The sequence below is a fragment of the Plodia interpunctella genome, chromosome 24, assembly GCF_027563975.2.
Source record: "Plodia interpunctella isolate USDA-ARS_2022_Savannah chromosome 24, ilPloInte3.2, whole genome shotgun sequence".
NCBI classification, from domain to species: domain Eukaryota; kingdom Metazoa; phylum Arthropoda; class Insecta; order Lepidoptera; family Pyralidae; genus Plodia; species Plodia interpunctella.
Window position 1 is genome coordinate 2,528,093 of NC_071317.1, and position 14,729 is coordinate 2,542,821.

The 14,729-nt window shown below is 36.6% G+C and overlaps 2 protein-coding genes across 2 annotated transcripts; both read right to left on the minus strand.

The window, feature by feature from the left end:
• Window positions 1-217: 217 nt before the first annotated feature.
• LOC128680496 (solute carrier family 53 member 1) lies at window positions 218-13,010 on the minus strand. Its single transcript, XM_053763696.2, has 12 exons — window positions 12,631-13,010; window positions 11,359-11,512; window positions 10,636-10,871; window positions 9,572-9,833; window positions 7,526-7,896; window positions 6,375-6,522; window positions 5,674-5,770; window positions 4,560-4,657; window positions 3,732-3,904; window positions 2,629-2,759; window positions 1,978-2,133; window positions 218-396 (listed from the first exon to the last, which is right to left on the minus strand). The coding sequence occupies exons 1-12, from the start codon at window positions 12,697-12,699 to the stop codon at window positions 282-284; spliced, it is 2,010 nt and encodes a 669-aa protein (XP_053619671.1). The 5' UTR covers window positions 12,700-13,010; the 3' UTR covers window positions 218-281.
• A 182-nt stretch (window positions 13,011-13,192) lies between these two features.
• Window positions 13,193-14,699, minus strand: Csl4. Its single transcript, XM_053763515.2, has 3 exons — window positions 14,070-14,699; window positions 13,584-13,832; window positions 13,193-13,473 (listed from the first exon to the last, which is right to left on the minus strand). Exons 1-3 carry the CDS (start codon window positions 14,235-14,237, stop codon window positions 13,216-13,218), a joined length of 675 nt encoding a protein of 224 aa, XP_053619490.1. The 5' UTR covers window positions 14,238-14,699; the 3' UTR covers window positions 13,193-13,215.
• Window positions 14,700-14,729: the final 30 nt, after the last annotated feature.

Sequence of the window (14,729 nt, forward strand, 5' to 3'; positions counted from 1 at the left end):
CGAAAATATTTTTTATCTCGTACTTATTTCATTGAATTGAATTTGAATGAAACGTGAGTAATTTCACCATTAGGGGTGCTGGTGTACTGAGAAATTGGCTTTCATAAATTATATGATAAATTTTCATAGATGGTATGCAGAGATATAGCATGTGATAACGCGATCAGTGGCGCCAAGTTAAAACCCGTTTATTTTGAAGTTAAATAAAAGTCAGGCAAATCTTCTAAAAAATATAATACTCGCAGAATGCAGTATAACAGGTATATAATGTATCACAGTGGTCACAGCATCTTGGAGGACAACTCTAGCTCAAGCTGCAGCTCTTGTATCGACTCCTTCTTCAGCAGCGGTTTGCGGTCCTCCTTCATCTTCTTCGCGTTCTTCTTCTTCGTTAGTCTGGAAAAAATTGCCTTATCAATGTCAATGTATTTGTTCAGAAAATAGAAATATACTAGCAGATTAGCCGCTTCAATGCCCTGTTGAAATATAATATCCATAGCGCATGGAAAATACACACAGCGCCATCTAGTGTTTTTATTGTAAGTTTATTTTTTTTACTTTCGCATTTATAATATTAGTTAATATTAGGATTTATTCGTAGCATAAAATAAATACACAGAGTTAAACATGTTTATGTTAAATGCAAAAGTAGGTAGATACATTAAGCAAGCTACAAAAAGGTGTCAGCTTAGCATGTACAGTCAACCTCACATCAACCTACCCAAATTCATTGTAAACTCGCCGCTATTACCACGCCATAGTAGTTCATGTAGGATAACTCAATGTGCTGTTGACTGTACCGTGACGCGGAGACATGACACTGATTTAAGACCTTCACGAGCATTTATTAAAATTTTAAATTATTATACTATTTCATAAAAAGCTACAAACTACTGGAAACTTTTTGAATTAGCACTGCAGAGAACCACATTACACTTCTTAGCTGGCATCATTTGTGAGGATCATTGATACAGTACTATCTGTGTCCTCATACAGGTCTTTCAGTGTTTGTGGTAGGGCACGATACGAGCATCTACACTAATCGACACAGATTCACATATTATGTGCACTAAAGTTCAACTGAATAGTTTCAGTAGTTTCGGAGAAGGAGTTAGGTCGGACACACAGACGAACGAGTGATTTTATTTTAATGTCATCTTACTAATTTCACTACGATGAACCTTATTGGCCTAAAGTTATAAATTTGGCCGTGATTTAAAGGCCTTTTGAAAAATTCCAATACATAGGTGTACATAAAAAATCCAAATTCTTTGACAAACGCCTTAAATACATAGGTTAAAACATCACCTAGTTACTAGTGTTAATTTTAAACATACATCTAGAAAATATGTTATGTTAATGTGTTCGCTAAAACTTTCTGCAAACAGGCACGTGATTATTATATCATCTGCTTGACACCTGACTCTTAAAATAATGTACACGGCACTTTAAAAAAGAATTTATGTAATACCTGAATATATTTTCGTAGTGATAATTGTTTATTACGTAAAATACTGTAAAAAATGCAATGACGTACAGAGGGTGTGACTTTTTTAAAGGTTAATGAGCTTAAGTTTTTGAGACACGTTCCATGTAATTTTCTAATGTTTCTCACCCATTAGTGACCCCATCAGATGATTCTCATTGTAAAAAACAATGATTATGTTAAACATTAAACAACAAATCGCGTGCCTATAGTTATCGGAGATAATCAATAATATATATTTTTTTGTTTTTCACTTAATAATATATACATAATCTATACATACAAATTAAAACGAATTGATAGCTTGCCTCTCGATTTTTAATCCTAGTTTGTGATGTATACAGGTATCTTTTGAGGCGCTACAATCACTTGTAGGAATTACATTATATCTATAACGTATTACAAATTTAATTATGTCTATCTGGTCGTAGAAGGCTAATGTTGCCTAACATTATAAATAAAATTTCCTACAATTATCGAAGGTTTCTCACCTATTAACAACGCCATCTGGATGATCCATCATGCGGATGATGTCAGCCTGATCGGAGGAGTCCAGCGGCGCCACAGATATGTCTCGCACGGCTCTGAATTTACCGCAGTTGTTTAGATGTTCGTTCTCCAGGCGGAAGAAATTCCAGATGAACCGTCTGCCGATATAATTGCAAGCTTCATAACATTTTTCTTGATAACTATATACCTACTATCAAAATCGGCGTTTTCACCAATACTATCGAAGGTTGATAATATCATATTTTCAAAAACTTCGATATAATAATGATTTTAAACTATAAATATCCATCGACAGTATAATCTTATCGAGTGTGCTATTGCTAACACTGGTATCAGATTTTATTCAATAATCGCCTAAAGGTGTGGTACAATAGCTGAGAAAGAGATAAAACTAATTCTGAACTATTGGTATCGATAGTCAATCGAATTACTATTCAATTGACATATCGATCGGCAACATGAAGAGTTACGAAGTAGTTAAAATAAGAATAAAATGCTCCTTCTTAATTACTAGTTATGCTACGGTGAAGGAAAATTCCTTTATCATGTAGTACATGCAAAAACATTTAAGTTAATGGATCAAAGGTAAAAGTGACAGATGACTTTGAGAATGAATTGTTCTGTAAATTAACCTGAAAACTTCCAAAGGCGCCAGTATGGAGGTCATGGTCTCCGGGTTGACATATCCGTTCTCAGTGAGCACGAACGACGCCGTCCATACGAAACGCAACACGAAGTCTTCCACGATCGCGAAGTAGTAGAACTAAATGAAGAGATATAGTAGTCATTTATCCTGCGGCGTGTGGTTCCTACTCTAGAACAGGACCGCTCCATATTTTCTCGTCGTACGAGGCGACTAAGGGACACATGGCCTTGATAGCTGACAAGGAACAATAGCATTCGCAAGGAGCGTTGACCTACGGCAGACAGCCAGTAGTAAAATTACGAACTATTTTTTAAAATATTAATATATGCGTTGAACTCGGGCCTCGTTGCATCACAGACCCCGAATATAACCAGGAACACATGAGCAATTATATGTCCTATTGGATTAATAATATGTGTCATTTTCTTTTGTTTTAGTTTTCGTTGAAGTAAATTAGGAGAGGATTTAAGACCATTAGACTTTTATTTATTACCTCTTCAGAAACGAACATAGGGTACCTTTCATCCGTGAAAATTGTACTGTTCCCATGGCATATACACTTGAACGAAGCCACAGATAACTAGTTTTTTTTTTTATTTATAAAGATTTTGGTTTGTTTTTCAAATTTTGCAAGTTCATTTTGACCCAGTTTCCTGTTTTCGATGTATGCAAATCCAATAACGATTTAAATACAATTACAATGACAAATGCATTTCTTGTTTTCAAGTATTTTTATTTTCACGCGGGCCCCGTGCTTCGAGGCGTCACAAGTTACATTACATCAGCATACAAATTAGTTATATTCTCATATCTACAGTTTATCAAGAAAGTGAATTTACACTACTCCTAGCTATACATATACTTGTTTTATAGTTATACATCACTAGCTTTTGCTCGCGGCTTCGCCCGCGTTATTTTTCCGGGATGAAATGTCTTTCTCTATACTTCTCTAACTAGAATGCAAAATTTCAAGAAGATTGGTTGAATAGATAATGCGTGAAATGGTATCAAAGAAACTTATTTTCATTTATATAATATTAGTTAGCATATATTTGTTTTATAATATGTAAGGATGTAGGAACCCCTCACCCCTGGGCTGTAGACGATCTCCTCCCTCAGGAACTGGTTCTCGGCCCCGGGCCCCACAGAGAACAGCCCCCAGTCCATCTTCACGTCCCAGGTGTAGGTGTACAGGGAGGACACCAGCTGGCACAGGAACCAAGCGTACAGGAACGGGTTGCTGTACGGGTCCGAGTATCTCCCTGTCAAAAGAGAAAGAAATAAAAATGAAATTAACTGATTTAAATGACTGCGATTTAATAATAGACGACCTCTGTGGCCTAATGGTCATCACGCAGGGCTGCTAGACTTGAGGTCCCGGGTTCGATCCCCGGGACCTCCAGTTTAGCAGCCCTGCTAGCCCCAAGATAGAAAGTGATATTTTTCAGATTGACTTGGATCTTGGATGTTTATCTATATATGTATATGTTATAGAATATATAATGGTTGTGTCAGCATACCATAACACAAGTTTCGAACTTACTTTGGGGCTAACTCAATCTGTGTGATCTGTCCCTATATATTTATATTTATGTACCATGTATTTAATAGATCTGAGTTTATATGGAACTTGAGTCCCAAAACCACTAACATGTTATTTATTTATTTGTATAACATGCTACGCGTAGTTTAGTAGATCACATTTAATTAATTTAACAGTGTTTTATACACGTTAAGCGTGGTTTCATGGCTCACACCTAACGTGTTGTATACACGCTAGGCGTGGTTTCGTGGCTCACACCTAACGTGTTCTATACACGCTAGGCGTGGTTTCGTGGCTCACACCTAACGTGTTTTATACACGCTAGGCGTGGTATATTTTTATGCTCATATAATACAGCAAAATCAACTACTTACCACCATAAATCGTCCTCAATGTGCTAAACAGTACTGCAAAGAATGTGGTCGAGTACTTTCCCGCGTTGACAAGATGTGGGAATGCCTCCCGACTGTCCCTGTTAACATACAAATAAACAAACAATCGAATATTTGACGAATTGTACAGTAGTAATAGCCTGTACGGACACAAATATACCTTATGCCGGTACCACACTGTCGTCGAACAGTTTGCCAAACTTTCGGATTCGGTATACATTGCTGTCTTTTCATTGCGGTAAATAAAAGCACTCGTACTAACTACGTAATATTCACGTATTCGCGTCGGCATGTGTCCTAGTTCGGCGGCAGTGTGAAACTGGCATAAAAATGTTGAAGATTTGGCTGTAGTTGTGCCAAACATGCTACACTAACACAGTAAATAAATTATATATTTTTAGGCTAAACACCTAAATTCGGCAACACCTAGGTTTAGCAGGCTAGCAGGTGCAGCTGGTCTTTGGCTGCACTCAGGTGTAGCCTGCATATGTTCGATAAACCTAGGTGGAGTCGGTCGCAGATATTTAAATATAGATTTAAGATTAGATTAATGATCTCTCAGAGTGGTGAGAGATCATTAATCTAATCTTAAATCTAAATAAAATAATATATAAAATATATATGATAAAATATAATATTGTAATCTGACACATAAACTAACATCTAGATAAATCTACCTGATGTGATTGGCCAGACTGCCCTAACAAACACTTGTGAAACAATTTCGAACGCTATCTGTATGATATGTTACTTTTAGGTTATGCGAAACTTTATCGTGAAATAGGCCCCAAATCATGTCATCATCTACAACCATTTAAACGTCCCCACTGCTGGGGCACTGGCCTTCCTTACGGATGGATAAGGAGTTTGGGTCATGACACACCACGCGGGCCCATTGCGGATTGGCGGGTTTTAAACGACTGCAAATACCAACCAACGGCTTAACGTGACTTCCGAAGCACGTAGGAGCTCAAGATAATTTTGGTCACCCATCCAATGACCGACCACTGTGAGAGAGTCTGAACCACTATCACAGGCCGAGCACTAACCATTGCGCCATTGAGCTCCTCATCGTGTACATCAGTTTGAATATCACCTGTATCGGCGTAGACATTGCCAGAATCTTCCCCAAGCAGGCACTATGTTCACCACCGAGCGAGTTATGATGAACCATTGCTCGCGCTCGAACGCATCTGGAAGTTCAAATATATGTTCATGTGTCTTCAAGTGCAAATGTTTTTTTATTTATTTGTGTACACTTATTGCGAAAAATACGATATATAATGTACGCACGAAATAATGTAATGCACGAAATGCTAAGAGCATTATCCAACAGTCACCTTTGGGTCATAAAAAGATGATGTGTGTACAACTAAAGATATATTGAATCCAAACTGTATATAAAACTAATAAAAAGTATTTCATTAAAAAATATAAATTTTCTCTCGGCGATGAAATTTCAAATTAGGTTCGAAACAAAGACGATCCTAAGTAATATTACAAATGCGAAAGTAAGTTTGTTTGTTACCTCTAGGCTCTATATTCTCAACCAATCTTTTTGAAATTTTACATACAAGCAGTTCGTAGTATGGAGAAGGACATAGGGTACCTTTAATCCCGGAAAAATAACTATCCCCGTAGGAAAACGCGGACAAAGCTGCGGGCAAAATCTGGTTATGAATAAAATCAATGACAACCGGAAAACATAAAAAAATAAATGAACAAAAGAAAGAAAGCTAAAGAAAGAACAGCTAATATAATCAAATGAAAGAGCTAATAGAAACGAGAAACACATACTGTTGACATTGAACCAGTCGCCGCCCGCGACGTAGAAGGCGATCAGGTAGTGGAAGTCGAGGAAGGCGGCCGCGAAGGAGTTCCACTGGTCCGCGAGCCAGAAGTCCGCGAACAGCACCGGCATGAAGGGCGCGGCTAGGATACGGCCCTGGTGCCAATCAAAAAAATCGTTATTCAACTTAGGATGATATATCACTTATTGATGATTATCACTTTATTTAAAAAAATTGACTTCAAAATTTACATTTATACTATCTTCTATACTATAAAGAGGTAAGCGTTTGTGAGTTTGTACGTTTGAGGCGGGTAATCTCGGAAACTACCGAACCGATTTCCAAAATGATTTCACCATTAGAAAGGTACATAATCCAAAACTGCTATAGGCTATATTTTATCTCAAAATTATATTTTCGCTTCCGAGAAACATCTAGTAACTTATATAAGTCTACCGCCAACTTCCAAAACGCAGGTGAAGAAGACGAAATTATTCAAAGATTCCAAATTCTTTATTCAATTTAGGATCATATACATCACTTATTGACGTCAAAGAATATTTAAACTAAATCTACCGCCAACTTCCAAAGCGCAGGTGAAGAAGAAGCAGGGCGACAAATTTCACCGTGGCTTTTTCTCCATATTTCTATTCATTCATTTAAGTTAAATAAACAAGTATTTTATTTAAAACAATTTGAAAGAATTGAAATTTAATAGTATAATGCACACCAAGACTTGAAAGTAACAGATTCAAACATTCAAAAAGAGGGTGTATATCGTGTATGTTGTGCCTGCGTTTATATTCGACTTCAATAAAGTATTTCACATCAAACATGGAATATATTACTTTCCGACCAGATGTCGTATAAATAAGCCTTTAATGCTAAAATGGTATTTACATAAATATACAACCGATGTGGTCTAAGATTTAAAACATTGAAAATGTGCACTTTTCGAAAAACACCTTACAGTCAAAAGCACATCAAGTTACCCTGCATAAATCGACCTGCGCGGTAATAGCGGCGAGTTTGCAATGAATTTGGACAGTTTGATGTGCTGTTGACTGTACCATAAATTCTTCTCATACAAAATTTCGCACAGTATCAGAGATTTCAAAGGCAACAAATAAATAAATACAAGAAAAAAAGGATACTCACACATATCCTCAAGAACCAAAACCTTGCTTCGTGTCTGAAAACCTTCAGCGGATTCAGTAGAAACGCCGTCATGATTATCACTAGCGCCAACGGATTCACAAATGGGGGTATACTCAAACTAGCACTGTATATGAAGCTGAGTATACTAAGCGCCCATACTACACCGAAAACTGCTGCCAATTCCATTAAATGTTGCTCTGATAGATGATTTCTTGGGTCTAACTCGAAGATCAACACGTGGTTGACCCCTGACGATCGCCATCCGTATACGTTGATGCCTATTAGGAATATGAACTCGACCAGTAGGAACGGGCCACGGTATAATCTGAAGGCTGTCTTGAAGTTTTCCGTGGCTCCTTCGTGGAATAATGCTGGAAAGAGAAATAATGTTTTTGTTTTATGTTGTCACTTGGGTATATTTCTATCTCGAATATAATGTTAGCCAAATGCATCATTTAATTCTTGTATTTGGCTAAAATGATGAATGAATTGACGAAAAATCATCTGAACTTTATTATTTACATATTACATATTACTAGATGTTTCCCGTTTTCCCGCACGTAACAACGTAATCGTAGCGTAACAGACAGACATACTTTCCCATTTAAGTATAATATTATGTGAAGTGGCATAGTGTTATTTAATATAATTTCGGAAATCAAGTAAATTACGATTAGAAGCAATGTATTTAAGCGCATTCTGGGCTCCGACGCTCAACGGCTTCGGAAGAAGCCGTGAATATTCACGGCTTCCGGCACGGCACGGAATTCCATATGTGATATGATATGGAATTAATCCCAACTAATATTATAAATGCGAAAGTAAGTTTGTTTGTTAGTTATCACTTCACGTATTATCTACTGGGTTGATTGTTATGAAATTTGGTACACGGGTAGAAAATAACTTGGAATAACACATAGGATACTATTATCTCGAAATTCCAACGGGAGCGAATCCCCGGGGTGCAGCTGGTAATTTAATAATTAACTTAATTTTATCGTTGACTCCATTGTAAAACAAAACAAAAACTACAACAGCTTGTATCATTTCAAAGTTCCATCGCTCTTAATGAAAATCACCGCACGTGAAGTTACCCTGCATACATTTTTATGCAGCGGCGATAGGGGCGAGTTTGCCATGAATATGGATAGGTTAACTTGCCATTGACTGTACTATAAATAACAAAGTTAATATTTGCTTGGATTATTGGACGCATAAAACATTTACATAATTACCTAATTAGAATCTAATTCTCTGCGATAACAGAGTCTATCAAAACAGAGTTATCTGGTCTGGTAACCACAAGGTGAATCAACAGTTACCTATTGTTTGCGAAAAGAGTCATAAAAATGACCACAAATAATCGTAAAACAACATTACCTCATGTGTATAGTGTAAATATGTTGTTAGGATATGTATAGTGTGCTAATATTACGTTACAAGAAATTGCTATACATAGTAATATGGTTTTTATTGAAAAAATTATAGAGATTTGGAAAAAAATATGACTTTTCCGTTTTGTTATATTATTAGCACCAAGTGTAAATATGCATACAACACATGGAAGTGAATCTTAATTTCTTATTGGAATATATTCGACCTCCGTGGCGTAGTGATCACTAAGCCTGTCCGCCATCCGCTCCTGGGTTCTATTTGTCCCTGTGATCTATACTATTATTATAAAGAGGTAAGCGTTTGTGAGTTTGTATATTTGAGGCGGGTAATCTCCGAAATTACCGAACCGTAACTTAAGCACCCCCTGTTTCAGAAGGTATTGAGCTTGGCTGTATTTACATGTGCCCATGTAAAAAGTATGACTAACTATGTCTTTATCCAGTTTAAAAAAGTTAAAAATGTATGTCACTTGCACACTCTTGTTTATAAATCTTTCTTTCGTCTGTCTTTTTGGTTAATAAAAAAAAAAAACAGTTTAGTCGTTGTCACGCACCGGCTTGCAGCGTGCCCACAGAGTGACCAAGGATGGCGAAGACCGTGAGAACGTGTTGCCCAAAATGTCTAATAGTACTGAATAGCACTAGACCCAACCTGATAAAACCACGGTGATGAACAGCACTATGAAGGAGCCGCTAAACAGCCCAACTTTGAAGGTCGTCCATGGACTCTGCTGCTCCCCCAACGGAGGGACTCTCAACTTCTTCATCGCCTTCTGCCGGTCCCCGCCTTCCAGCTCATTAGTGACCGTTGCTTCTGTGTCGCTGATCAGTCTGTCTATGTCTTTGTTTGTGTAGAAGTGCGATGTCTCCACGTGTTCGGCCCGCCATTGTGCACCGTTGCTTACGTTTAATAACTGAAACAATCATTCTTCATTATCATTATTACATATCTCTCTCAACCGCTCTCTCTGTTTAATCTCATGGATCACTGTTGAATGAAATCACATTTCAAATCGACTTTTAAAGTTTCCAATTTTGTTCACCGGGGATACGTAAAAAGGAAGCAATATCTTGAGACTGATGATCAGGAGGTACAATGTTAATGTATTTTTAATTTACATTTGACTTTAATTTGTAAGAGATAAACCGGGAACTGTGTGTTTTCGGCCTAAAGTACTTCGCTGATGATTTATTTCGGGAGACAAGTTTCACAAATGAAACAGATTTTGGCAACGAAAACAAATAATAAACAAATATCCCTTTCGCAGTGCTAAAAGTACTTCGGGAAAATTTTACTGAGTTAAAATTAGAACCAGCAATGTCGCAAGATCACACTGCCATTCCTTAAATATTTTAGTTTTTGTTGTTCAGGGGTGAAGCGATGTTGACGCGACGGTGGTCATGTGGTAAAGGCACGTGCACACCGAATTCCTGTGTAGTATTTTTGCTGCATTGTTGTATGGAATCATAATCCATTGCGTAGTTTTAAAGATGTAAGCATACATAGGGACAGACAGACAGCGGGAAGCGACATTGTTTTATATTGGTGTCGTGATTAGATGAGAATAATATACTATGTTAATGTTGATCTGCCTCAATAAATAAATAAATAAATATATGTATAGGGACGATTTGCATGGAATTGGCTCGCTCGAAAGTAAGTTCGAGACATAATACATGTCTGTAAACGTCAATAAATAAAAAGATTAAACTGACCTTATCATGTTTCTTTAAAATCTTCCTAAAGCCTGTGTAATTGAGGTTTTGATAATTCTGCAGCAGGATAAGGCTGAGATAGAACTCGCTGAAGGCTAACTTCAGCTCCTGGACTTTTCTGCGTGGAATCGGCGCCTTTTTGCTGTCCCCCCCGCCTTTAGGCTTCATTGTGTCGAACTGCGACTTCAGCTCGCTCTGCAAAGTTGCGAACTTGCGAGTGGCTTCAGCAAGCTTTTCTGTAAGAAAGATAAGCAAGCTTTTCTCTGTGAAAGAAATGTGGAAATAAAACTAGTGGGGATCAGAGAAAGTAGGGATGGGGATGTCTCTCGCGCGATGCATACTTTGTGGCTTTGGAAGACGGCAGTATACTTAGTTTTATATATTATATCATCCTAAATTTTGAATTTGAATTTAAATGTTGAGATCAAGTTCTGTGGTCTTTTGCTAAAGAACCCAGTAATTAGTTATTTCAAACTGAAACACAATAATGTAAGTATGCTTTTCCATGCAGACGACCTTTGTACGAAGGTCTACCTCTGGCATGATGGATGGATGGAGCCAGAAGGCTGTGGACTGGAGACAGAGATAGGGCCATAGGCAAAATGGACTGATGACATAACTCTACATGTCATGAGGTATGTCATCATGGGAAAGACCTGGATGAAAAGTGCTCCTGACATCAGGCAAATGCCTCACAGTAGACTTGACTTTGACTTTCAGTACCTGAATAGAATGTGTTGATTTTCTTAAGCTCCTGGTCACAGTAATGGAAGAAGGTCTCGTCGAAGTTGGCGAAGTGTCGCGACAGCACCTCGGGCTCCACATTCTCGGCTGACGGCGCCTCCTCCACCGCCGTGTATAGCATAGCTTTCATTTCCTGATAAGTTATAATTTATTATTTCCTGGTCGGGGACGTCAACTCAAGCACTAGACGGGTAATCGGTCCTCCCATTCTGGGACCATTTCACCTGTTTCTGGTAAGATAAGCTTACAGGAATTGCTTCCTGTTACAAGTAAAGTTGTGGGACTGGAAGGAAAATTTCACAAACTTATTTCTATTAATCATGTTTTTTATTCAAGCAAAATAACTATTATAATATTATAAATCCAAAAGTAAGATTGTTTGTTACCTCTTCACTCTTTATCTGCATAACCAATTTTCTTGAAATTTTACATGTAGTTTGAAGTATGGAGAAGGACTTAGGGTGCCTTTCATTTCAGAAAACAAATGTTCCCAGGAGAAATTCAGGAGGGTGATGCCGCGGGCAAAAGTTAGTTTAAAATATTTATTTGTTGATTTAGATTTACTTATTATCATCCCATTTAATTGATCTTTTTTATGTTACTTAATACAATATATTACAATAGAATATTATTATTATTATAATAGATTTAAAATTTACAAAAATGCATTTTGCATTAATGCTAAGAAATGTTTTACATTGGAAGCGTCCATCACACATAACTAAATAACTGAAACTTGTCATAGACCAATAAGCAGGCCTGTGTTTGTCATCTCAATTAAATAGGACCATGTGACATGACTCATACCCTAATGACATACCAATAAACACCTCAAAATATATAAGCAAGGCCTGAAATATAACAATCAACTTATATGTAAGCACAGTTATTTTTTTATTATATTTTTGCACCCACATAGCATTCTCTGTATGACCCAATGGAAATTTCTAAGAAGTAAAGTCCCAGGGTGCAGTGTAGTTTAGATAATCAGTGAAGTAGGTGAAGGCTCCAAATGGTCTGTAAAAAGCTATTTTAAATCAAAGAACAAAATTATTAATAAGTGTTTCCTCCAAAACACATCAGCTGATTTTCAAAACCAAAATCAAATGTATTTGCAAACATGTCAATAATACCTTATCTAAAAAGTAACTTGACAAAGAAAGATTTCCATGAAAACCATCTGAAATCCAAGACTAATAGACCAAGGGCATTGTTATCTTGACACAAATCTGCAAGGTGTAGGCTAAGTACCTCATAATTGATGTATTGTTTCCTCCACTCTGGCGTTATGTGGGCACTTAAATGTTCAGCAAACTTCATTTTTAGAGTTCTCGGGAGACGACTTTATCTCAAGAAACACTTATTAACACTGTAACCAAAATGTTCAGTTTGTTTAAAGATAACCGAAGTGCGATGACTTCATTCTACTGAACTAACACTATATCAATGGAATGGTTGGATTATGTGAGCTTGAATAAATTTAATACGGTTATATGATGTCTTTTAAATATTACAGCTATGTCGTTTTGGAATTTTTAACAATAAAAGTAAAAAAGTTCACTGTGTGTGTCATTTTTTGTTATGGAAAAGTATTTTGACATAGGACAGCAGCATACGACATCGACGTTTTCGTCGAAAATCTTAAATATGACGTTGACATTTTCGTTTAGGATTTTAATTTCAAAAGCAAGCGGGGAAAAGCTTTTCTATAGCCAAACAAGCATACGGCCCATTCAATTAGAGTAGATAGCTACGTTAAGACTTTTGAGACTATTTCAAAGTGAGGACATAGGAAAATTAATAACAAAAAATATTATTTATTAAATATTGTATTCATCAAGATTGCTGTTTTGTATTTTCTTCCATAATATCATTTTGTTTATCCATTGGGAACAAAGCTTGGTTTATGTTCTCCGGAATTACTCTGGCAACTTTCCTAGGCTCCTTCACCAAAGTCTTGGGGCATTGCATCTCGGACCAACTGATAGGCACCATACCCACTCCTTGTGGGGAACCTTCTGCTGTCGCTATCACCACTCCAAGTTCATTCTCTGCTGTTGAGAGGTGGTACCAGTGTATTTCTGTCATTGGTAGCTGAATGTAGTGATAAGGAAAGCATTTCAAAGTATAGATTTAGATTGATAACAATGATAGTAAACTTGTATTTAAAATAATAATAATTTAATATTAAAATAAAAGGATACAACTCTAGCGAGTATGACATCTCCTGGCCTAAAGCACTTATATGGATCTATCCTATCTTTGTCTGTTGATTTTATGTCTTCTTTCTTCAGCACCCCTCGGTAAGGTCTGACCAACACTGAAGGTCCGACACAAAGGATAACACATTGCACCTGTCTAGAGTTGACCACAGTTACTTTGGCTGTCACTATATCACCAGTTTTTGGCAGAATACTTGGTGTTCTTGGGCTTTCTACAGATACTATGGTTACCTGAAAAAAAAAAACAGTAAATTTTACATATTTAGAATTAATTAAAAAACTGTTTCATTGTAAGATTGAAAGTTCTAAAGATGTTTATTTGGACATGCAAATGCATTTATTTATATATTCCTGTGTGTATACAATGTATGTGTTATATCATACAATGGATCGGGGAAGTCTGATGATAATGCAACATTATATAAAGTTCTAATACATTTTTATGTACCATCTTGGAATGTTTATTACCTTGGTTTTTTCATCCTCCTCCATCTTCAATATTCCAGCCAAAGCGGCATAGATATATCCTTTTAATTCATATGTTCCTGGACCAGATATAAATTCTTTATTCAATAAACTTAATCTCATACCAGGTATACATATTTTACCAATTTCTTTCAGCTTTTCAGGATCCATTTTGTATCTTTAGAGGTTATAACAAATTTATTTGTAATTATATTTCAATTAGTGAACACAAAGTTTAGTTGAAGTTATATGTTATTAAAATAAAATATCGCCACTTCAGCAGTTCCTATTACAAGTTATTTTAAATAATATTTTAAACAACATAAATCAAGCCTTAGCGCTTGCAAACACTTGCTTTTGTTATGACATTTTTTTTTTAACTATCGACATTTTTTTTGTTTAGTTTATCTATATTGGAAAGACAAAAATACAAGCGTCTATCTATCACGTCACGGTCCAGTGAGGGCGTGGCGAAAAAAAAACAGAATCTTCGTTAGTTTTCTATACGTTTGTGTACACACACACGTGCACGTATGGACGTTTCCATCCATGGCATTCTTTCGTCTCCGTAAAAATCTTTATGCGTCTTCTAAAAAGAATACGGATCGTAGACAAAATCGTAATGCGCAAGGGTAAAAAAACTAGATAGGCACTACGAAAACA